At 37.8% G+C, this 23,678-nt stretch overlaps 1 protein-coding gene across 2 annotated transcripts in view; it reads left to right on the top strand.

Annotated features, from left to right (window-relative positions):
* Positions 1-4,171: 4,171 nt before the first annotated feature.
* Positions 4,172-23,678, top strand: part of slc38a3b (solute carrier family 38 member 3b) — a 43,204-nt gene continuing 23,697 nt past the window's right edge. The window contains exons 1-7 of one of the 2 annotated variants that reach the window (XM_042507282.2): positions 4,176-4,447; positions 16,922-17,102; positions 17,491-17,511; positions 17,682-17,763; positions 17,851-17,966; positions 21,725-21,798; positions 22,721-22,813. In XM_042507282.2, coding sequence (XP_042363216.1) covers positions 16,999-17,102; positions 17,491-17,511; positions 17,682-17,763; positions 17,851-17,966; positions 21,725-21,798; positions 22,721-22,813 — 490 coding nt within the window. In that variant the 5' untranslated portion in view covers positions 4,176-4,447; positions 16,922-16,998. Of the gene's footprint in view, positions 4,448-16,921; positions 17,103-17,490; positions 17,512-17,681; positions 17,764-17,850; positions 17,967-21,724; positions 21,799-22,720; positions 22,814-23,678 lie in introns of both variants that reach the window. The other variant, XM_042507290.2, reaches the window with a different exon arrangement.

Here is a 23,678-nt window from a genome sequence, read left to right as displayed (position 1 = left end):
AAGAGGTGGTCAGTTAACCCGTCTCTGTGCTGGCAGTCCTTATACAAACAAGTGTGTTACATAATGCAGCAGAATACAATATATCCCTTGGGTTATTCCACAGACCTCATGGGGCCTCATCCTTTGATATTTTCATCTTCTGGGTGAGAAATGTTCTGAACCTCACATCCACCTCTGTTACATAAATATACTGTAGCAATACAGTCTGTGGTCTGAGGGGGAAACGCTGCTGTTATATTCCCACCCTGCTTTCTCAGAAACGTCATAAAAATGAAACATCCAGCTGCAGCTTGAGAAAGATGAGCCATCTCTCTCTCTCTATGAGCGGGCTTACGTAATTCTTTTAAATAAACGGTAAAATTGATCAAAGAGCTTGTCAAGTTCCTCTCATTGCCAAAGCAGATTTTGACTGAGTGCTGTAGTGTGTGAGCGAGCAGGAGGCAGGAGTTCAGGGCAACATGATATGACCAACTAATTCCATTAAATGCAATTTATACTGTACAATATGTTATGTAAGTAATGTAATTCCAGTAGCCTTCTACCAAGGATCCCATCAGACAACACTTGAAAGTCTTCAGGTTCTTTGACAAGAGCGAGATGGAGTGTAGTTTGATTTTACATCCTTTTGTTCTGTTAACGCTCTGAAACTGCTCTGTGTAGACTTTCTACGTGCCGTCAACACACCACACCTAAAACCTGCTGTGCAATACAATAACAAACTGTACATAGTATATTCTAAAGCAAGTGTGTAGCTGTGCTGTCTATAGCCCCATTTTGTGTCTCTCATGACTTACCATTAGATGCTAGTTGCAGAGCTAAGCATTTATCCATTTTTCTGAAAAACATATAATTTGTGATAGTGGAAGAAGTCAGCTTCTTTAATAACACGGAAATACCTCCAGCTGTTCTGGAGAAACCATCTGGATGAAAAGAATAACTAGACTTGACATATGTCCATGGCCTTTTTGTAGGCTATAACAAAAGAAACATATCAAAAAATATATTATTACATTGTATTGTAAAATATCAAATGAAGTAATAAATAGAAAGTAACAAAATAAAACTGAATTTTTAATATTTTCAGCAGATTGAGGCACAGTTTTGCACTGTGATGCCTAGCACATGAAAGTGTCATTTTTAAGCTAATTAGAGATAAAGAAAGCATGTCTGATTAATTCTCTGGCAGTATAAGAGCTAAAAGACAGGCTTACGAACAATGTTGCACATTTTTATAGCTGAGCAGTAGACCATGCTGAGGCTGACAAAAAATACAAATGATTAGAAAATACCTAAGTTGAGAAACACAACATGCTAATACTGAACCAATATCATATCCTGTATGCAGAGTTACAGAATCTTGTGTAAACCAATATTTTTTTTTTTTTTTAAAAAAAGCCAAAACAGTGATACTCAATGTAAAGTGTCTTCACACCAAGTGCAATGAATGAATGATTGTCAGGTATGAATGTGGGTGTTGAATACATGAGTTATATCTTTATGACACATTACAAGTGTTCTGTAGATCATGGGGTATTTTTTTTTTCCCGATAATATAATGCCCAACGGTATTGATAGTAGTTTTCATTTGAACACCAGGAACTGGCTCAAGATGTCCAGCTTCTATCCATGCTTATCTATCTGCATGAGTCTTATAAATACTCACCAATGAGCAACCCCTCCGATATCAGAAATATGCATTAACAATGTCCATAGAGAGAAAATGTTTCAAGATGACAGATTGTGAAAATGCAGGTACTATGAGGTCATCAGGTGTGCACTCTATCAATAACTGTTTTTTGAGTTTGATCCACTCAGAAGGCTTTAACAGTATATTAGTTAATATTGTTGATCTTAAAGTGATTTTCCCTCCAATGCCACATTATTAGTTTTGTCTCTGTCTGTCCATTAAATACTACTACTACTACTATCTTAGATTTATAAAGCGCCTTTCATGAAACCTAAGGACGCTTCACAGAAATGAATAAAAACGTAACACAAACGAGTCAACAAACTGAACAGAAAAAGATGAAGAGCCCTAAAAGGTCAGGAGAATACTGTCACCCTGTACAAAAAAACTGCTTTCTGATTTACTCTGCAGAGATATCCTGTTGTTGGAGGTGTTAACAAGGAACAAGACATGGCCTCTAGAGGTCACTGGAGGGGCCATTTATTCTCTCTAATGACTTTAAACCTGCTGAATGACTCCTTGGTGAACTTCTGCTGAACAAACTACAGTGATAACATTATTAAGTGCAGTGTAGGTGTGTCCGTCTTATATCAGTGCGTGTTATGAGTTTAAATATACTGATCTAGTCTGACCTGCAAATATTGCTCCATAGTAGCCTAATTTATTTGATGTTTTAATGGTTTTCATTTTGTTTTGAGCATTTGATTGACATTTTTTTTCCAGTTGTGGTCTGTGTTCTGTATTTCAGTTTTTTGTTACTATATTGCTAGCGCACATGTTTTTGTGCTGCTTATGTTTTGGTGAGCTACAGACAATTTCCCACAGTCCAGGACAATTACATTTTACACTAGTAGGCTACAGTTACTTGCTAGTTGCGTTTCAGTTTTAAATCCCCCCAGCTTGGTGAACTCCCATCTGCACGATGCTATAACCATCTTAATCTTTCCCCTCTCAAAATAAAGATATGGATTTGGCTCCGCTTGTTGCGCAGCTATGCAATTAAAATCAATTAGAAAATGATTGTATTACAAGGTATTTATCTTCCAGAGGCATAGACGACCTCCTCACCTCTGTATTAAGTGCCCAGCTTTTGTTCTCTCATGAGTGTGTGGGGAGAAGCTCTCCACATTCCTCACTCTTACCAGGTGCCTGATCTCAGGCTTCACCGTGCTTTGAGCTGCTGGATCAGATACAACAGGCAGAGAGAGGGAAACGGAAGAGTCCCAGAAGGGGAAATATACCTCACCATCACTGCGGGAAATTGCCTGTAAGGTAGCTTATGTATTAAGAGGCGTGTGTGAATGGGACATAGAAAGACAACACGTCACATATTTCATCATTTCATATATTTAAATGCAGAGGTGGCGTTAGGCTTTAGTATTTAAGGCTTCAGTTCTGAATGTTTTATACATGACCCAGGATCTTAATATGTAGGTTATATCAAAGATCCAGAATTGTTTTATTGTCATTCCAGCCTGCAGTACATGAAAAGAACAAAATTAAGTACTCAGGTCTCGGTGATCATTGAATAAAAACATAATAATAAATTAAACACTGGGTTATCAAATATGTAAGTAAATAAATAAAGTGAGCAGTATGGTGTGTAAACAGTAAGATCCTCAAATCTTAAAAACCCGTAAAATCGAAAAAAGGATGTGGCTGATAAAAATAAAAGGTCCCGGATCTCATAAGGTCATTTTGTTCAAACTTGTACTTGAATAAATACAGTCCACCAAAATTTACTGTTATACATACAAATTTTCCAACTCCAGTCAATAAGGATTTGAAGTTGTTAAGGGTTCTGTTTCTACTCAATACTAATTTAGTTAATTTAGTTTTGAACTCCTTCAGCAGATTAAACGTTGACATTTCAGTCTGTTTCGGTTGCTTTCGGCGCTTCTGACACCATGTAATGTCATTTATTGAACAGCCTTGATCACAACCGCAAGACATCTCTTTGTCTTTTTGTGTTAATGCAACATAACATACATGCACTTCGCCATCAGTGCATGTATGTTGTAGTGCATATTATGTTGTACATACTGTTGCCTTCAAGCTACATTCACTGTATGAAATTCCATCTATTACAAAGGCTCAGTAAGGTGCCAGAGTACATAAAAAATGAAATAAAACAATAATGATTAAATAAAAAGAGTAGAGCTTGGTCATTAAAAACAACAAAAATTCAGGGGGAGGATCCCCTCGGAGCCCCCTGTGTCCTCACATCCTACAAACGCCCCTGTTTAAATGTCTGCTTTGACGCTCACGACCAATTAAGGCCCACACGTGTAACCCACATCCTCTCCACAGTATTCTTTGATTTACGCACCATATTCTCGCGGCGATGTGCGTTACGCATTGCTAGACTACACATTGTGCCATTTATGCGCAATTCTTTTGTGCCAAAGACAAGAAACCCGCGTGACTGCCACGGTCTCTGGTTTCCTCGTCTCTCGCTCACCTACCACGACCAGGCTGTGAAACCTTCAGCGAACAGCGCAGCTCCCGGGGGGGTTGCCAAAGAGGCGGACCTTAACGCGACCCCCACAGTTGAGCTTCAAATGGTTTTACAATGCAGACCATTTCTTGAGGCGCATTTTGTAGCTGCTGACATAAAAAGCGACGGTCTGAATGTGCGTAAAACCCCCACGAATATAGACACCACTACCTTCAGTGAGATAAAGATAGAAAATCAGATCATCAAATTCACTCCCGCTCATCAGAGGAATTAACTTGGAAGCTTCGTGACAGCAACCTTTGGTAAGACTGAACAAATCTTATTGTTTAAACAGAGAAATGTTTTGCTTACAGAGATGATGGCGTTATGTTTGACATGATGTTTGCTTTTAACTGATTCTTTTGGGATTTGTGAAGTCAAATCTTAGATAAAGTATGATTTTTCCTCCATCAAACACATTTGATGTAGACCATAAAAGGGATGAAAACATGTTTTGCAAAGCGCAAATGGTCACATGGCAGTTAACACTGGGATATTAGGCTTTGTTTCCTATTGGGGGAGTGATCAATACAGAAAGAATAGTATGTTTGGTGCTCCTGCAGGGAGCGCCAAGTCCAGACGTCAGGACCATGTGCCTCAAGGAGTCACTGACAGATTGTCCATCTATTGTCTCTGCGACTCGTTCTGCATTTGAAGTCTTTCTCTAATAAAGGTCGGATCAGCCTGCAGGTTAAGGTCGCTTTATTGCAACAGGTAAAACAGTTGGGTGAATGGCTTCAGCCTACGTGGCCAGTGTGTGACTCAAACAGGTATTACTCTTGTTTGGTCAAAGTGTTGCGCAAATGTTGCCTAGTTTCAGTGGATATGTGAGGGGGATTTTTTTTTTTACGCAAGTGCTGATCAAGCCTTTCGATACCCACGACGCCTTCTTCTACAGCTTCTGCCATTCTTGATAGCTTTTTCCTGCAGTTCACTCAGCTTTCACCTTCATGTGTTGCTGGTGTCCAAGCCACATGGCATGGAGTAAACGCAAAGGCAATTTCCTTTTCCTCCTACCATCAAAACCATATCCGACCCACACTAATAGCCCAGTTTGTTCAAAATATCAGCCCGGCACACAGTTTGCGTCAGCACGAGTATAATATAGACAGCACAGCTTTAACAGCCAGTAGCAGCCTTTTAAAGCACTTCGCCTTTGTTATTGTAGCTAAAGATACCACTGTGGAGGAAGAGTGCTCTGTGTGGGAAGTTAATGCTGCACATTATCACACTCTGCTGAGCCACTCTGTTACCGTGTTATTATTTTGAACCTGAAAATAATGTGAGGAAATATTAAGTCTCTCTTCTGCATCCTTTTCATGCACTATGAGAGTCTTTTTTTTTTAATAGTTAAATTTTATGTTTTACTTGAAGCAGAGGGTGCACCCATGACTTAAATGTAAATGCCCTGCTCCTTCTTGTTTCTCTCAGTGCCATCTACTATTTCAAATCATTATGACATCAGTGGCATATTTGTTGTTGTTGTTTTTTTTTTTTTTTTAAAGATATAATAATGATTTTGTTTTAAATCAATTGATTGTCATTTTTCGAGCAAAATGTCCAAAATAGCTGTGATGACTTGCTGATTTCTTCTTGGTCCTATGTGATAGTAAAATGTATATGGAGTAAAGTGTCCGTGGAGCTCATATATACACAACTTTATACACTTTCTATGTCGCTGCATTTTGTTTCCCAATCATTATTATATATCATTATTCTCAGTAACTATTACATTCTTGCACTTGTTAATGATAATAATAATAATGATAATAATAGTGATGTTGGTGTTTTTGTTTGTGCTTATCTGTATCATGTATCCTGTTAACATGCTGAAGGGTGGAAGAGATTACAAGTGTGTTGCAGGTTGCCAGTTTCCATCTTTGACCTGGAAAGCAGTGGGTGTGTGTGAATATTCTCATGCAACAACTGCTGAGAAGGTGTGAAATAAGGCTCTTAACCTCCTGTTGCAGGTGCTGAGCCGTCATCATGGAAAAATGTGGTTGGTGAAAACATGGAACTTTCTATGATATTGTGAGGCACTGAACAAAGTACCAAACCATATAACACAGATCTGAGGACACAGATTGACTGTGCAGAGAACTTGTGTCTGTGTATTTAAGGTAGTGTGGGTGAGGGGGTATGTTTTTGACTTTGGCCCCTATCTAAACACTAACACCCTGTGGGTTTTCATGCTGGGTTCATCGCAGTGGAGAATGAGCAGATAAGCTTGCCTGTGGTCAGTGACCCCAGCTTGCGCACTGATCAAAGTGGCTGAGAGTTTGAGGAGGAGCTGGACAGGTGCGGAGCACACGGTGGCCGATGTTTTATCCATGTGGGAAGCAGCCAGCTGTGCTTCTCTGTCACACTGCAGAAACCTGTGAATATCTGCATTTGAGTCAGCCAAAGTGTTAAGTGTCAGACACTCCAGAGGTTATTATTATCTTTGTCATGAGGCTCCTAATCTCAGGGGCTGAACTTGACCATATCATGTGCTGTTGTCTATTTATATTTAAGTCACTGGAAAGTCTTTTGTTGATGTTGTGTGTTTAAATGGATAAATTGCATATATTTATGTAATTAATTAAATGTTTCTTGCAAGCCATTTAATTTTAAATAGCATGATAATAGATGATGATTATGACATCTTTTTGAAAATTGTCCCAGCAGCTTATATCTTATCATCCTTAAATTCAAAGTGGAATTTGTTTATGTTTGTGGCTCTCAGTTCGTTCAAAGAGCATCTTTTGTGGTGTTCTGTAGCTTGATGGGTATAAAATGGTACCAACGCTCCCATGAGTTTGTTCCCTCTGGAGCAATCAGTGCCAAAATATATGTTCTCAAGTCAATATGTGCTGCCCAAAAAAATCCACAGAGAGCCATATATTTTATTGGATTTGAAGACTCACAGGAAATAAATGACCATAGACTTGGCAAGATACAGGATCAAGCATATACTAAATGTCAGCAGTTAACAGGCTATACAAGACGCTGATATATGTCTTGGCTTAGAATATAAGAGCAAAACATTCAAGTCTCAAGTTTTGACTATGAAAAACCCTGCAACAATACAACATACACAAGACAGCAATATTCAGAATATTTTAAATATTTAAAACTGCAATAGACCAAACTGATTTTATTTACTTATTTATGCAGCAATAGAAACAAGCTGGAAACACAACACTAACATATAATAACCTCTAATGTTCATCTGGCAGCTTGTTAACTAAGAGTTGCCAACTTTCTACATCCATAAGAGAAATGTTATAATTAACTTTCAGCTGTAATTTTGCCCACCTGGCTAATAGAAGTGTCATATTAACTGCCTTTAAAGCTCAGTTTTGGTCTCCACCTACACCTGACAGAAATATCTGACCCTTAAAAGACTACTTAAACCCCAAAAAGATCATTTGTATGTTAGTTTCTCTCCTTATTTTATGAATTCGGGATAAAATGATGATGAAAATGATGGTTTAACGCAGAATCCAAAAACCGAGAAAATTCTTGATGAATTGAAGTAAAAGGACAGCAACAGCAAAACTGTGTCAAAATAGTCATTTACAAACTCTCACACTCGTGCAGTAAACCAAGTCTTATGAAACAAGTCCTTAGCTCAGTAGTACTTCCAAAACGTGTGCATTTTTGCTGAAACTGTAATGTTTGAAACACATAAAGACTCAAACACAAAGACAAGTATTGCACCTGCGTTGTTTATGCAAAAATGTTTTAAATATTACAGTTTTGAAGTGCTTGTTTTTGAAGTACTTAGCATGCGACTGGATAAATGAGACTGGGATTATATTGCACAAGTTGTGAGAGAATTTGTAAAAGATGCTTTGATATAGTTCAGCTATTGTTAAATCCCCCCAACCCACCTTAACTTCAATACATCAAAAAATGACTCAGTTTTTGCATTCTTCATTCACTGTAGAGGCATGTGAGAAAAAAGAATTTTTTCTTCCCAAATTCAAAGTAACAAGGGGTGAGTAACTGACGTACAAATGATCATTTGGGGGCTTAAGTATTCCTTTAAGCTGCTAAATGCTCCACTGTGTTCACCAGCTTTACTAGTCTGCTATTTGTTGCTGAGCAGGTTGCATGCAGTGGGTTTATCAGTGCTTTTCACTGAAAACAGCTGCGACTGAAACAACAATATGTGAGTGGTGAAAGTGAACCGATATGAAGACACCGCACAGCAACATACAACGTGGCAGAAATGAGTGTACGTTGTAATACTGGCTTGGTTTACATCACCTGGCTGTACAGTTGATGCAAACCGGTCCTAAAGTCACACTTGACCAGCATCAACATTTCTCATGTGATGTGTTTCTTTTGTAAATACACAGAGTGGAACAGAGTTTCACTGACAACAAATAGAAATTCACATGCTCACAAAGACATGCCAGTCTCAAAGGTGTTTTAGATTTTGTTTACAATACATGTTGATGTATCAATCATCAGCAACAGCTACAAAACAGAGATCATTTTTATAACATCCGATGTCTAAATTTATAAATGTAACATTTCGTATTGTGTCAACACATTAAGACAAACCTGTGCTCAAGTGTAATGAGCAGCCTGGAGTATAATTACCCTGAACCTCCTGCTGCCAGCTGTTGGTTACCAGGCTTTTTCTTAGAAAAGTCCCCTGCAGCTTGTCAACATGCCCTCCTGATTAATGGAAGTTAACTGATTCCTTATGTAACTGACAGGGTGTGTTGTTATAGTGAACAAGTACTCATTCAAGCTTCTTTCTCATACTTCTTTATGTCCTTACCCTTTAGTTTATTTACATTTTTACATCATAGACTGAAACACTTGGGATATTAAAGACATTTTACTTGTTTGCTTTTTTAAATTGGCATTGTTTCCATCGTCAATAACACTTTACCCATCATCGTCATAGAAACTGCACACACCAGCACATAATGGCATTAAAGACCATAGAGCTACTTCCTTCCTCTCTTTATTTTTCATTTAGGCGATGGTCAAAATACCTAGAACACACCGTGCAGTCCAGTTGATTTACCACTCAGGTCAAAAATTAGTATACATCAGTTCATTAGAAGTATCTTTTAAGTACACAGACATCATTACAAGTACACATTTACTTTGTAGTACTTAACTTAAAGTATATTTAACATATAGTTTTAAAGAAATACTTTAAAATAGATGTCAATAAGTTCAACTTCAGTGTACTGAAATAAATATACCAACTCTATAAAACTTATTTTAAATTACTTGTATGTGTAAATGGACTTGGCAATAAAACCTGATTCTGATACATAATTCTACTAATACAAAGTGTACTTAATTTTAAGTGTATTTTATATTATATATCAGCATACTTTCAAAAAATATACTAAACTGCAAGTAGTTATTGTAGTAATATGTGTTGGAAAGTATACTTATAAATAAAAATTATATATATATATATATATGGAGCCAATGCAGTGTCAAAAAAAATGAACATTAAGGTTCACAAAGGCAGGATTGATTGGAGGTTCACACCAGATTGCATTTTCTTTTACACGCGCTTTTGTGTTTTCACCCCTCTCCCGTATTCTAACCATGATTCAGGATGTTTCAGTCGTCACCCTCATAACATACATCCGCAGTGCTTAGGGTTGCCTGAGCCTAAACTAATGGCCAGATATGGATCTGTACCAGTGTTTAACTTGATGAAGTCATGCAGCACAGAGTTCTGGACCTCCCACGACTGAAGCCACCTCTGCAGCTCGTGCTCAGCTACACAGTCTAAATTTGACCCTGAGTCATTACTTTCTAAAATGTGTTTGGAAGCTTTAACACATCAGTCATGCCCTTAGCTGATCAAAAGAGCAAAACATTTCATGCATTTGCTTCTGATATTGTTTTATGAGAGGCAGTTTCGGGGTCCAGCACCACACCTGCTACCAGGCTGCATGCTACCTAGATTAACATTGCATAGATAGATGTTCGGGCTGTTTGAAGTCACCCTGCAAATCATCAGTGTGACAGCTGAGTGTAATATTTTCAGCTAAATCGTTGTGCAAGCACAGATTGTGTTGACTGCTTGTAAAACAGACTATTGTATAATATCTCAGCTCTCTGTTAGTACTTCAGTAGTGCTGCTTCCTTTTACGAGGCCTTTAACGATTCAGTCGGTCTGTGTGTGAGAAGGACTCAGAAGATCATCATCAATCATCATCCCATGAAGACTTTTAATGAGATTATGTTTCATGAAACACTCATAACTTACACGATAACCGATATCAGATGTTTGTGTTGTACCCTCCTCTCCATCCCATATACATTTATTCTTGGCTACAGCGACCAAATGCTCCTGAATGTCACAGTAAATGTGAAACCACGTGTAAATGTTTTATTGCTTTTAAAGCTGGCTCAGCCACACACAGACAGAGACATGCCAAGACTGCTGTATACTGTAATAGTGCAGTTACTCACCAATGAGACACCAAACCACACAACCTTGACAACTGAGTTGTCTTAATATTAATATCTAGCAACTTTTGTTCCGATTACCATCCCACATCTTATGACATAACAACCTGCATGTTTCATCAGACAGCTATGTAAAATATGACAGAGGATGCTAAAGACTTTCTGATAAATGCTTGTGTTAAAAATGGCAGGGGAAACTTGAAAAGCTTCAATTACTTTACTGTCAAAAGCTTACATGTGATGTAATTTAATCACTAGTGTGTGAGTGTTTATGTGATGCCTCACACTGCTTTAATACCGAAAGCAGTGATGCAGAAAGCTAAATAGCATGAGTTTAGCCTATTGATCTTTTGTTGTGTAGTGGGGTGCAGGTAAACTGATACAGCACAGAATAGCAATATTTTGCCAGGTAATATTGCATTTATATATCTGCTTCTGAAGATGAAAGTTTCATAACCATCATGGCCCAAAGGTGAAGGAAACATACTTTATTATTTTTTTTTTACAAATTCATGAATTTTAAAGCTTTATTTAGTGAGACTTGTTTTTGTGTAATCTACAGCTGTAATATATCTTGAAATTGTGCTTCCACGCAGGATGTGAAATTTCCCTCAATCACCACACAGACTATTTAATATAATTTTGTCATATTTTCCACAGTTTTTGGTGTATGTTGATTATTTAGTCAGAAAAGCTGAAACTATCAAGCACTGGCTTATGAGGAGGTGAGTAGAGGATGGTGTATGACCTTTATCGCCTATCAACTCTTGAGTGTCATTGCTGTTAAAGCTTAATTTCGTTGGTATAGTGTACTGAGTCATGAATTTAAGTATTTTTTGAATGAGTTTATTTATTTACCTTTCTGAAAAAATAAAAAAAGACAATGGGTGCTGGACATAGACTGTAAAAATAATGGGTGTAGCTACTATGACATCACACATTGGTTAGATCATCCAACCGCCAAGTAGCTCCCGTTTAAATGCAGGATTTTTCTCCTGTATGACGTTGTCGAGCGCCCGGCTCTTCCTCAGACTTTTAATACCAGCAAGTTAAATACCCACAATGCATCTACAAGCACATGTGACATACCACACTTGTTGCAAAGAATTATCCCAAAATAGTAGTAAAAAATACACAACATTAAGAAAATACATCGGTAATGTATCAAGGCTACACACAGATGCAAGAAAGGTACACAAAAATGATGCAAAGGAAATACCAATATATTTTCAAATCATGTACCCCCTGTAGGTTAGCACACCCTATAGCTAATTTTTATCTATCTGTCATTTTTATTTAATGAACCTGCATATGAGGGTAATATCTGCCTTAAAGATACATCCTCAGAAAGAGGCCATAGAAATCGAAAATGTTAATTCCCTTCTCATTACAGACACATCCACTAGAATAAAACAAACAAAAAAAAAAGTTCATTTGCCCATTAAAAGTTTTTTTTGCAGTTCATGAGAAACTGACCATAATAAAAGCAGTCCCTTTAGCCCGCTTTGCCACAGAGCAGATTATGTGTTTCAGGTGCTGGCCGATATCGCCGGACATGAGCATGTGTTCCTCTGTCCCCAGCAGGCACGTGGCTGAGATGAGCTGGTGCTGCCAGGCGCTGTTGACTGAACCTCGTGCCTGTTCCTGATACACCACCACATGGGCATCTCCTCATCTACATGTGCCCCTCACTTGTCCTGTGCCTGCCCTGTTTTATGTCCAACTGACACGAAGAGACATAGGAAATAATCGTTGGTTGTTTTTAAGACTTAAATGTTTTGCGCCCTCACATTAACGCTGAACAGATGGAAAAATTGAACAGCTAATCGCCATTCAACCTCCCACCTGTTCAAACATTTCAAATGTCACCTAAGTCCAGTAACTCAGAATGGGACTTTTCGCTCTCATGCCATTTCGGGGCCGATGTGTTACACAACACAACTCACTATAGGCTGCAGTAGAGTGTAAGGTGAGCCTGCTGGTGCTCACTAGAAGAGCATATGCCCATATGGCGGTTTCTCATATAGACAGACATCAGTGTCAGTAAATAGTCAGATGTTATCTAACCCCAGATGAATTTATTTAATGTGTTTTACTGATACAGAAACAGCATGTTACTCACCAAACAAATATCAAAATGTTTATGCATTTTATCTTCTTGAATAGAACATTTGGCGCTTAGCAGGAAGTTCGCAGGAGAGTCACCCAGGAAACAAAGACAAAGACTTAGTAGATCAGGAGAAGCAGTATGAAGTGTTATTTTTATCAATAAAATTTGCAGCAAGTATTTGGTTTTTTATGGTTGTACATGGTGGAAAAAAACTCATGCATATGAACATAATCCATTTTGTGAGGCACTGAGGATCACACCTTCTCCTAGCCTTTATCTGAAACATCGATATTATATCGTTGCACGCCATTAATCTTGTGTTTCTGTTTTTATTTGTACACATCTGTAATTAATTTATACTTAGACATCCCCAAGATGACCCAAACAACTTTTAAGACAGGTAAACACTATTTCTTGTTTCAGTACCAAGCTATCAGCACAACAATGAAGTCGTAAACCACACCAGTCGAGTCTCTAACAAGCTGTCCTGAATCGTCTTGAGCGACATGTTTATAGACGCACATATGGATAAAGTGTCCAGCATGCCATTTGCTGGATACAGTTACAACAGCAGAAATAGTTTTAGCGATGTGTCTGTTTAAGGAACTTATCTGATCTCAGGCTCCATCTGTTAATGTCAGAAGTTTCTGCAGAGTTTCAGTCCTGTCAGTTGTGTTCGTGCAGCTGATTGACTGTGTCCTCGTGAAACTGGAAAGCATCATGAGATGACAAGTGTTTTTGAGTTGGATTTATGGAAGACTCACGCGGAAGTTGGCCTCAATTTACCTTTAGTGTTGCACCTTGACTTTTACTGAGAACTGCAACAGACTGATGTGGCCTTACAGGTCCTTATTCCACTCACCAAAAGACCAGAGAAAGCCTGGTCATGTTTTTGTTATGGGTGTGTGATTTCCCTAATAGTTTCCTGTGGCAAATACTCCTGGCTTATGCCAGCAATTAATATGAATGAGTTAGTTGGAAGTCTGCCTGTTGAGCATTTTTGTTATCATCCACTGAGTTTACAAATTACATTTTTTTTTACTTGTGAATTATTTGAAGATCAAGATCTTGTAAATTATTTGAAGATCATTCAGGAAATCGAAGACCTTTTATGTGGCAATTTTAAAATTGAATTTGTGTGGTGTACTTGTATCTACCTTGAGGGAGTGTCCTAAAATTTTGCTCAAACATCTGCTTGGACTAGAGAAGGAACTGATTAGAACTTGGTGGTCAAAAGTCAAAGTCACTTTGACCTCACAAAACACATATTTGGCCATAAATCAAGAATTGATATGCACATTATGACAAAATTTCATACAAATGTTCTCATAGACATGGATGTGAAATGTAAGTCCAACTTGACTGGTTCGTGGTGGTATACGGCTGTGATCTATCTATGAAAAAAAACAAAAACACCCACTTGTAAACGTTAACCTCATTGGAACAACGTAACAGAAAAACATGTAATGCCAGTGACAAGTGAGTTTGTTTTAGCAAACATTTACTACCATTAATGATGTGTAACGGACATGAAGCATTATACAGTACAGGGTGTTTTGTCAGGTGACAAATGTGTAGCACAAAGCAGTGATCATATGGGCGGAAAAACGGCAACAACATGAGACTCCACAATGACCATTTATTTACTGTAAATGTTTGTGGCCCCAGGCTAATCTGCTGCTTTCATCAGCGATTGGATTCTCCCGGAGGAGGCACATACTTTGTAATTTATAGGTAGAAGGAGTGGAACAATTTCTTGATGTGATGCTAAAATCGGGCACTTTATCACTGATGAGGCAGTATAAAAAAAAAACAAGTGATGTGCTGAATTTTAAAGTGACGTACACGTCACTCTTTTCCCACTCAGTCTCTCTGGAAATGACGATTATCAAAGTCTAGTGTTGCAACAGAAAGTATTGACATTAGGCGCTTTTATGTTTGTGGTGATGGTACGGGACATGTTAACTTAGGGCAAAAAGAACGACTCAGTAGATAAGGCAACGAAAGGGCTCTCTGAAGTTAAATGATTTATTTTTTTAACTTCAAATAAGATGGTCTCCAGATTTTGATCTTAAGATTTTTATACATTGAGTAGTATTTGAGAGTAAATTATTGATGAATTGACAGGCCTGTTTACCTGATTAGTGTGACTTTGTTTTATTCCTCTTAACTTCCTTTTGTAGCTGTAGTGGTATGTTATCAATGGTCCTCTTTAATTGTACAGTATGAATAGCTGTAATCGTGATCTTCTGGCTGAGAGGACATTGTGAACACAATTGAGCTGTTGTACATTCGTCACAGAGGAAGCAGCTAACAACACACTATTGTCTCTCTGAGTTCACACTGTGAAGTAGTGAAGAGGATTCATTTATGTCACTGGGGTCAGTGGAGGCAATGACCAGTTATAATAATGTGACTGAATGTGAACGATGTGAATTTTCCCACAGAGATCTCATTTTTATAGTTTGCCAGTGATTTATCGGTTGACAAATAAACCTCCTGTCTCCTCAAACTACGGGTACAGAAAGCCCCAAGCTTATTTAGGAAAAATACTGCTGAAATGTGTTATCATAGTACTAAGGTAATAATTGTTTTGCAAACCACTTTCTCTGTAATTTAAGGCGCGTTGTTGTTAGTGATTAGCGTTTTGTTTGATCACACTGTGCTCATATTCGTCACAAAGACCACCGTGTCATTGTGTGGGATGTTGCACTGAGAATCTGCAGGCTTGTGACATTAACTACACAAAAGACAAACGCAAACAAAAGTCCAAAAAGCTCAAACAGACCTTGACCTTTGAGCGTGTGGTCTGGACTTGTTTACCTTGCTCAGTACTGAAATTCTTAAAAGCAAAAAAAAATTGTCAAAGTTTGCAGGCTTTTATCTCAGCCTGTGATCATTTACAGCTCGGTACCATTCATGTTAGTGTATTGCAGAAGTTTCGGTGAACAAATTGAATGAGTGAGTGAATGAGGTCAAGTCTCGGGTGTTGGAAGTCACTGTGTCAACAGTACAATAGAGCCATTGCTCCACAGATGTTGTACAGACAAATATTGAACAGGATTTATGACGTCCATCTGATGGCAGAATTTACAGACATGTCACTGCATTAACCACCGCTGCTCGAGTTAAATATTCTTTAGACAAAAAAAATAGGCAATAATGCAGTCAACAAACTGCACTGTATTAAGAAATACACCATAGGCTGTTGCCATAGGCCTACCCTTTTCACAATACAGAATTCCTGTTGTGTCAAAAGTCAAAATCAACCAGTTATTATAGCCTTATTACATTACTGTGAAAATTCATTTTTTTTTTAACCTTTTACTGTTAATAAAATTATTTTAAAAACCTGAAACCATGGTTTCAAAAACTCATTTATCTATCATGTTAAATATTCACTACTAAACATGCAAGACCTCAGACTTGTTTGACACCCAAAAATTCATTTTATCTGCCTCTTTAGGGACAAACAAACAAAGAAAAATAAAACATCTAACGTTTTTCGTGGTGGAAAAAAAGCCCAAAATTTTTGGACTTTGGCAGAAAACTAAGTTAGGATCCTGTTGACCATTGCAAGAAACTTATCTGAGAAAATGTGTTTTCATAGCCTTTAAACATAAGATATATTTATCCGGTTGTATGTTCACTGCTTTCCAAACCCATGCATTTTTGCTAAACTGTTACAATATTAAGACTTCTGCGTAGATGTAGTGTGCCTTGGCAAATGGGTGAACTCTGGTCATGCTTTACATTGAGCAGGGTTCAAACACAGATGCTCTTGCCCAGGCATGCTATTTGTCTGTGCATGATACTGTTTATGCGAAAGTGTTTTAGATAGTAAGATTTGAGCGAAAATGCATGTGTTTGAGAAGCACTGAGCATAAATGAGATAAATGAGACTTGCATTATACTGCACAAGTTATGTGACAATTTGTTAACGGATGTTTTGATATAGTTATGCTGTTATTAAACGTTGACCCCTATGACTTCCATTATTTAAGAATTTTCTCAGTCTTGGATTTTTTTTTTTTTTTGTACTGTGGAGGCATGTACGAAAAAGTTTTCTTCAGGAACAGTAATTCATATCCAAATGGTCATTTTGTGGGTAAAGTATTCCTTTAAGCAAATAAATCCAAGCAAATGTGTATAACTGATTTATAACTTTCTCCCTTTGCCCTAGATATTGAAGATATTTAGCATCTTCAAAGGATCATCTTTCTCAAACACACTGAAGCAAAAATCTGCTACAACTTCACGATGGAACCTACTCAAGCAGAGATGAACATCTTAGCCAACGGGAAAAGTCACGACCTCAGCAGTGACATTGGAGTGCCAATGAAGACGTTGCCAGATGAGGATCAGTGAGTATTCTCCTTTTATTTTTAACACAGATGAATGGCTGCTCTTTGTCGCTTACATACTGTCTATGGCATTTTAACACAGCATGTGTCAAACACTTTTTATACCTGTTGTCTTTCTGTATCAGTTATACTTGTGTGAAAACTAAATCCTGGATGCTTTAATGTAAATCAACTGTCTGTTAAGCTAACTAAAAAAGAGACTTTTGGACGGTTTGATTTACATACATCTTCCTTTGTCTCTTTGATAAGACTTTCCCTTTAATAATAACCAGGATAATGAATGTGGTGGGTGACATACAGTATCACTTACTTTCTGCATAATCTTCCCATCTTTAAATGCATGTTTACCTTGTTTTTTGCTCGTCTCGTCTGGTGGATCCTTATACAGAAATGGCACGCAAACAGTCAGGTATGTCTGTTGGGATTTCTATGAAGGGTTTTTTAACTGCATATTTGTTTCCATGCATATGATAATACAAAAATCAAACAAACATAAGTACGCTATGGCAGATATGTGCACACATTTTGGAAATGAATAGAAAGAACATTAAATAACAGCCATAAATTTGCCCCCCATAGATTTGATGATCCTGAAGGAGGACTGGAGAATGAAGGATTTCTGCCCAGTGCAGATGGAAAGAAACCTATACGCTTCACAGATGTAAGTGTAAAAGTTTACAGACATAAAACAACAGAAAGAGCATTATATTTGAGATTTAATGTGTGTGCTTGTTTTTCTCACACTCAGTTTGAGGGGAAGACCTCTTTTGGCATGTCTGTCTTCAACCTGGGTAATGCTATCATGGGCAGTGGAATCCTGGGATTGGCGTACGCCATGGCCAACACCGGCATACTCCTCTTCCTGTGAGTAAATGAGTGTGTTGATCACTTAGTGGCTATTTGCAAAGTATGAGCTAGAATCCACCCCGGTATCTAACATAAGTAAAACCCCTTGTGTTAATGGTTGCAGGGCTGAATTGTTGTCAGTTTCTTAACATACCAGTGTGTTTCTGTGGACCTGTACCTACAGCTATATAACTCCACTGTAGGGTGGAGTCTGTTAGATGGTTGAATGCACTTGAAAGAGTGTTAAAAAAAAAGAAAAGAAAAAAACCCATACCATGGTGCCTTGTGACTCTGTAATGTACTTCTTGGGGGATTACAGTTAAGAAGCGGGCTGCTGTTTGGTGTGATTAAAGAAGTATTTGACTGCTGGAAGATGGTCTGTTTACACAACTAGTGTATCTATGCAGTAGGAAGACACAAATACTTTTAAGATTGGTGCCACATGACCAGAGAAAACAAAGAAAATAGGGCTGTGGCATTTGCTTTTGATCAAGAGGTAGAAACTCACCTCTTACATTTGCAATTTGATTGAACAGAGATCTGACTGTATCTATATTCTGCGATCTCAAGATCTAGTCTTGTTGTCTATCTCTTGTGCACAGACTGAGCTGGGAAAGAAAGCTTTTATGTGCTCTGCTTCTCTCACTTGGAAAAACATCCAAAACATTTATAACTTAGAGAACTGGTCCCTCTACCTGATTTTAAAGCTCTCATAAGTACAAGGGTGAATGAATTGGTTGGTATTTGCTATTGTATGTAGGTGTTTTAATATATCTACATGTTACTTTTTATCTCATGTTTTTATTGTGGTAATAGTTTGGAATTAAAAAAAAAAAACTTTTTAGGTGAGAAATAGGCAACTCAGTTACAATGTTGGTTTATTTTTGATCAGCGCTGCTTTGATTTACTGTTTGATCTAATTTTTTTTCAGCCACCATTCAGGAGACAGTATGGTGCCCACTTCCGGTTCACAAATTCTCATAATACAGCCAAACAGTGCACTAAAATATGTTTCTGAAAACATTTAAAGTGATTAATAGGCAACACTGAATCTTTTCTTAATCAGAATTGCCTAGTTCCACAGTGTAGTCTGAGTTTGAGGGGTGGGGGTTGTTACTTTCTTGATCCGCTTATATACTTTGTGTTCATGATGGCAGGCATATGGAAATGAGAAAATACAATCTTTGTTCAAGTAACAGCAAAAGAGCCAGTGAAAATTAGAATGGCTTTTGCAGGCAAATGCAGGGAGATCTGGGCACTGGTAAGATGAAGGGAAATTTAACATAGTTCATTTACACGAGCTACCTAAATAGTAATGATACAACGTTTGCATGGTATCCCTTTAAGGACCAGGGGGGCTCTGGTTACTCGTAGGAGTTATTTAGTTTCTGCTATGGCATCTTGAAACATATCATATACCATGATACCCCCAATTCTACTCATACCCTTTTCCCAGGCTCCCATCCCACCCCGCCCTCATTGCCTCATACAGACCCCAGAAAGGCCACAGTCAGGAATAACTGACCATCCAGACCTTGTGTGAGGCATCTGGATCGCTCATTGAATGCTGCTGTCAGATCGTGAGTCTGGTTGTCTTCGTCATGGGCAGTAGTCTATGTTTGTGTAGCTGCAGAGAGCAAGTACAGTAGCATGACTGTTGAAAAAAAGCCAAAGCATTTTTCATCTCAAAGCTGGAGCATTCAAAGAGTAGCTCCTCTAATGAAGGAGGCTACAGGCGATTTCCTATGAAATTCCTGTTAGTTATCGGGTCAGTGGTATCCAAACTACAAATGCTTGGTTTCTGGTTTTATGTAATTGGATCATTGCTGTGCAGCAGTAGGTGCAACTGACATTTCACTCACATTTAGTTTTCAAAGCACCCTGAGGCAACCAAACTGAAGGTGTACAGTCATGACTACAATAGGGCCCTCTGCGTTTTAGTCCATTGAAACCCGAGCAAATTGGCCTATATTCTTCTAAACTTCACAAGAAGTTACCCCAAATTTTATATATATCTATAAAGTGTCCACATGTTGTCGAGAATCCTCCCTTATTTTGAGGTCTCGAGGTTGGCAAGTATACGTCGTTGGCATTCATGTTGACACTTGATGTTGTTGAGGTCCTTGGTGCCTCAGTGGCACCTATTTGGACTACCAACTTTCTTTGTTGCTGTGGCTTTTGTGGAGATTATAGCCTGCAGTGTTGAGAGAACCCTTAATCCACAAGCAAAGATAGAAATAGACATTCTCATTCCTCATCGGCATATATCCAGTGAGACACAGAAATAGAGCGTCCATGAAAAGCCTGATGCCTTGCTGAATATTTGAAAAAGGCATAAGGATCCAGAGGAGGATATTTCATCATTTAGACCAGGTATCACATTACATGTGCTATTTCCAAAAAAAGACCTGTAAAATAAATGCTTGTTGGCAAATTGAGGGAGGTTTGTTTGCATGACCGCTGTCATGGTGCTAATGAACTGTAAAATCTGATAAGTTAATCTTACTTAAAATAATCTTGGAGACCAATTACCTTGAAAAAGGAAAGTAAACATAATGATTAATCTTAAATTAGGTTTACTTTTTGTCTAAGTGTTAAGTTTACTTAAAAGTTAGTTGTATTTAGCCTGCTTAATTTTGTGAAGATGCAGCAACTTATAAATGAAAAGTGAAATTACCTTGTTCTTTCTAAGTGTTAGCAACTTGATCATGACAACAAGGATTCTGCCAATGATGAAGTTCGGAGATCTGAGAGTTCTGTTTTTTTAACATGTTTAAGAAAAAAAAATGATTGACTGTTTTGCAGTCTGCAAATACAGATTTTAAGCACAGTAAACTTGGTATACTGAAATCATTAAATAAAAGATTGATGTAATCGAACTTGTCATTTTTAATTTGCAACAACTTTGCACAATTAAATAAATATAACTTACATTACTTACACTTTCCATGGCAATTGGTTTCCTAGACCTTTTTAAGTAAAATCAACTTCAGCTTCAACTTCGTCAGATTTTACAGCGTGACTGTTCAGTGGGATCACAGCCTCAAACCCTCTGCCTACAGATGAAGGCCAGTGGTAGATTCTCTGTACAAGAAATACAGAGTGTACAGAAGTGCTGGGAAAAGGTCTCAGAAAGGTGATGGATTTGGGAACAACCTTTGACCTATTAGGAATGCTGACCTGAGAACCCTGTGCTGACTTGACTCTGTAGGAGGGCCACTGCAACCAGACAAAAGAGTTGGGAAAATATCATTTTCATCCATGTGTAGGACTATTGATTTCTATCAATGGGGAGCCTTTATATTCTGTTATAAAAAAGCCTGTTTCAAGCATATTTCAACAATGCTTTGTCTTGTTTTATAATTGTTTTGTTGGTATTGTGTCACAATAAATACTGTACGATTTGAAATTTCTGACAATGAACAGCATCAGTTTTAAACTGTCATACAATGGCAGCATACTGACGTCATGGAAAATCAGCCACTACTGCAGTTCAACTTCCCAGACTTAATGAAAAGGCTTTTCCCCCTCATTAATACACAATGTCAGATCAAACAATAAATAAGTTTTGTCTTCTTTGTGGGAACATCTAAGAACATGCACAATTCATCACAACTTAATGCAAGTGGTTGATTGTAATGTACACTGAAAAGGACAGAAGATGGATGCCAAATTATGATCCCAGAGGGAATGTAGAATTTGTTGTACTATAAAGCTGACATCTACAGAGATATAAGATGCTGATGTGTGGCTTTCTCTTCTGTATCGTTTCACAGGTTTCTTCTGACTGCAGTAGCACTCTTGTCAGCGTACTCCATTCATCTGCTGCTCAAATCCTCTGGCATTGTGGGTAAGCCCTGTGTTATGTCTCAACCTTTCTGAACAAGGTAATGTAGCTATATATTATAGTGTACAGCCCTGTTATCAAATTTATACATAAACTTAATGCAGAATTTAGCAGTTCTGCTGTTTCTTGATTAATCCGGTCTCACTCCCAACTTGTCAAATAGGCCACTGGCACCGACACTTGGTCAGTGGCATGGTCCTCGGCATCATAAAGCAATGCACAGAGGCACCATTTAGCGGTGATATGAGATACAGCAGGTGTTGGTGTTTTTTACACTTAAAGCAAAATCAATTAAGTCTGCATAGTTTCCCTGTGAATGTGGAGTTTATTTTGAAAAGATATGTTACAAGCATAAATTGACATGCTGTCCCTGAACGTCCAAAACAGATGCAGGAGGGGTACCTAGCATCGATATATTACAAGTTAGAAGTAAGAATGTGTACCAGATTACACCAAAGTTACAAAGACATGTAAGACAATTAAACTGATTAAAAGGCCATTTAGTATAAAAACAAAAATATATATATAAAGCATGCTTGAAAGTTATTCTAGAAAAGGAAATACATTCAAAATTAAAAAGAAATTATAGAGTGACTAGTTTAAACATGCATACTTCAGATTGTCAAATACAATTTAAATGTTGCTTACATGACAGAATGATTAGAAGGATTTGGTTTCCAGTCTGCTTAATTTATCTAATGGTTTAGACTGATTATAAAAAGGTCAATTAATTAGTTTATTCTAATATCCAGTGTGGCAAAGTTTATAATGTGTAGACAAACTGTAAAAAAAATAACGTATGGTTCGTCATCAACCGGCCACAGACACACAGCCTTTTTCATTTTATTTTGCTGTGTGTGTTGCTCAGAGGGACATCTCAGCTAACATAACTGAGTGCGTGTTATTGTTTGTAATCTGTTTACAGGAATTCGCGCTTATGAACAGCTGGGGTACAGGGCTTTTGGCACTCCTGGAAAGATGGCTGCTGGCATTGCAATCACCCTGCAGAATATTGGAGGTGAGGAGATTTAGTGATTCATATGTTTGCGGATTGCCTGTTGCAGAGTTTATATTCCCCTTACCCAACTACACACACAATCACAATCACTTATTTCCCTTCAGAATATGAGGACGTATTAAGAACAGAGATTAGGTGACGTGTTGGTAAACAGCTGCGTTCTCAGTGGTGTGTGAACAAATGTTCCTCCCACTCACTGAACATGTATGGCTGGTTGTTTCTAACCAAAGCTTTGTGGATACACATTAGACTGTCATTAAGTGTATTCCACAGCGTGATTTAAATTAATTAAATTTGCAATGCCCAGAGACTGAATGCAAAGGATTTCATTGAGCTTTTTCAGTCCCAAGTAGATGCAATGACCACGTGAGCGGAGGTTGAGATAATCATTGACTGGTCTCATGACTGACTCAGTGATGCCAGTAACTCACTTTCCAAGGACATGGCCAAGATTTTAGAAATACTAAGGTTGAGCCCCCCTACCCCAACCCACCACAATGAAATTGATTTTTTTTATGCTCAGTTTTTTGTGAGTTTAAGGTCTACAACTAACTATCATTTTCATAACTGGTTTTGACAGAACAACGGTCCAGACCTCAATGTTAATGGACCATATCAGCAGTATAAAAACAGCAAGATTCTCAAAATTGAAAAGCTGGGTCATGTACAGAAATTTGTCGAGAATTACTGAAACAATTTATCAGTTAGGAAAATAGCTAAATGGTTCTCTATTGATCAATAATTCAACAAGTGTTTAGCTCTATTAAGTTTTTTTTTTTTTTTTTTTTGCCCAACATTGAAGTCTTAACGCTGTTTTAACTTGTGTGGCTTAAAACAATAATATTCTTGCCTTTCTTGTCAGCCT

Source organism: Plectropomus leopardus, chromosome 2 (genome assembly GCF_026936395.1).
Source record: "Plectropomus leopardus strain MGB_pleo_1.0 chromosome 2, ASM2693639v1, whole genome shotgun sequence".
Taxonomy (NCBI): domain Eukaryota; kingdom Metazoa; phylum Chordata; class Actinopteri; order Perciformes; family Serranidae; genus Plectropomus; species Plectropomus leopardus.
Note: the sequence above shows the minus strand (reverse complement) of the source record. Positions and strands in the feature narration are given on the sequence as shown.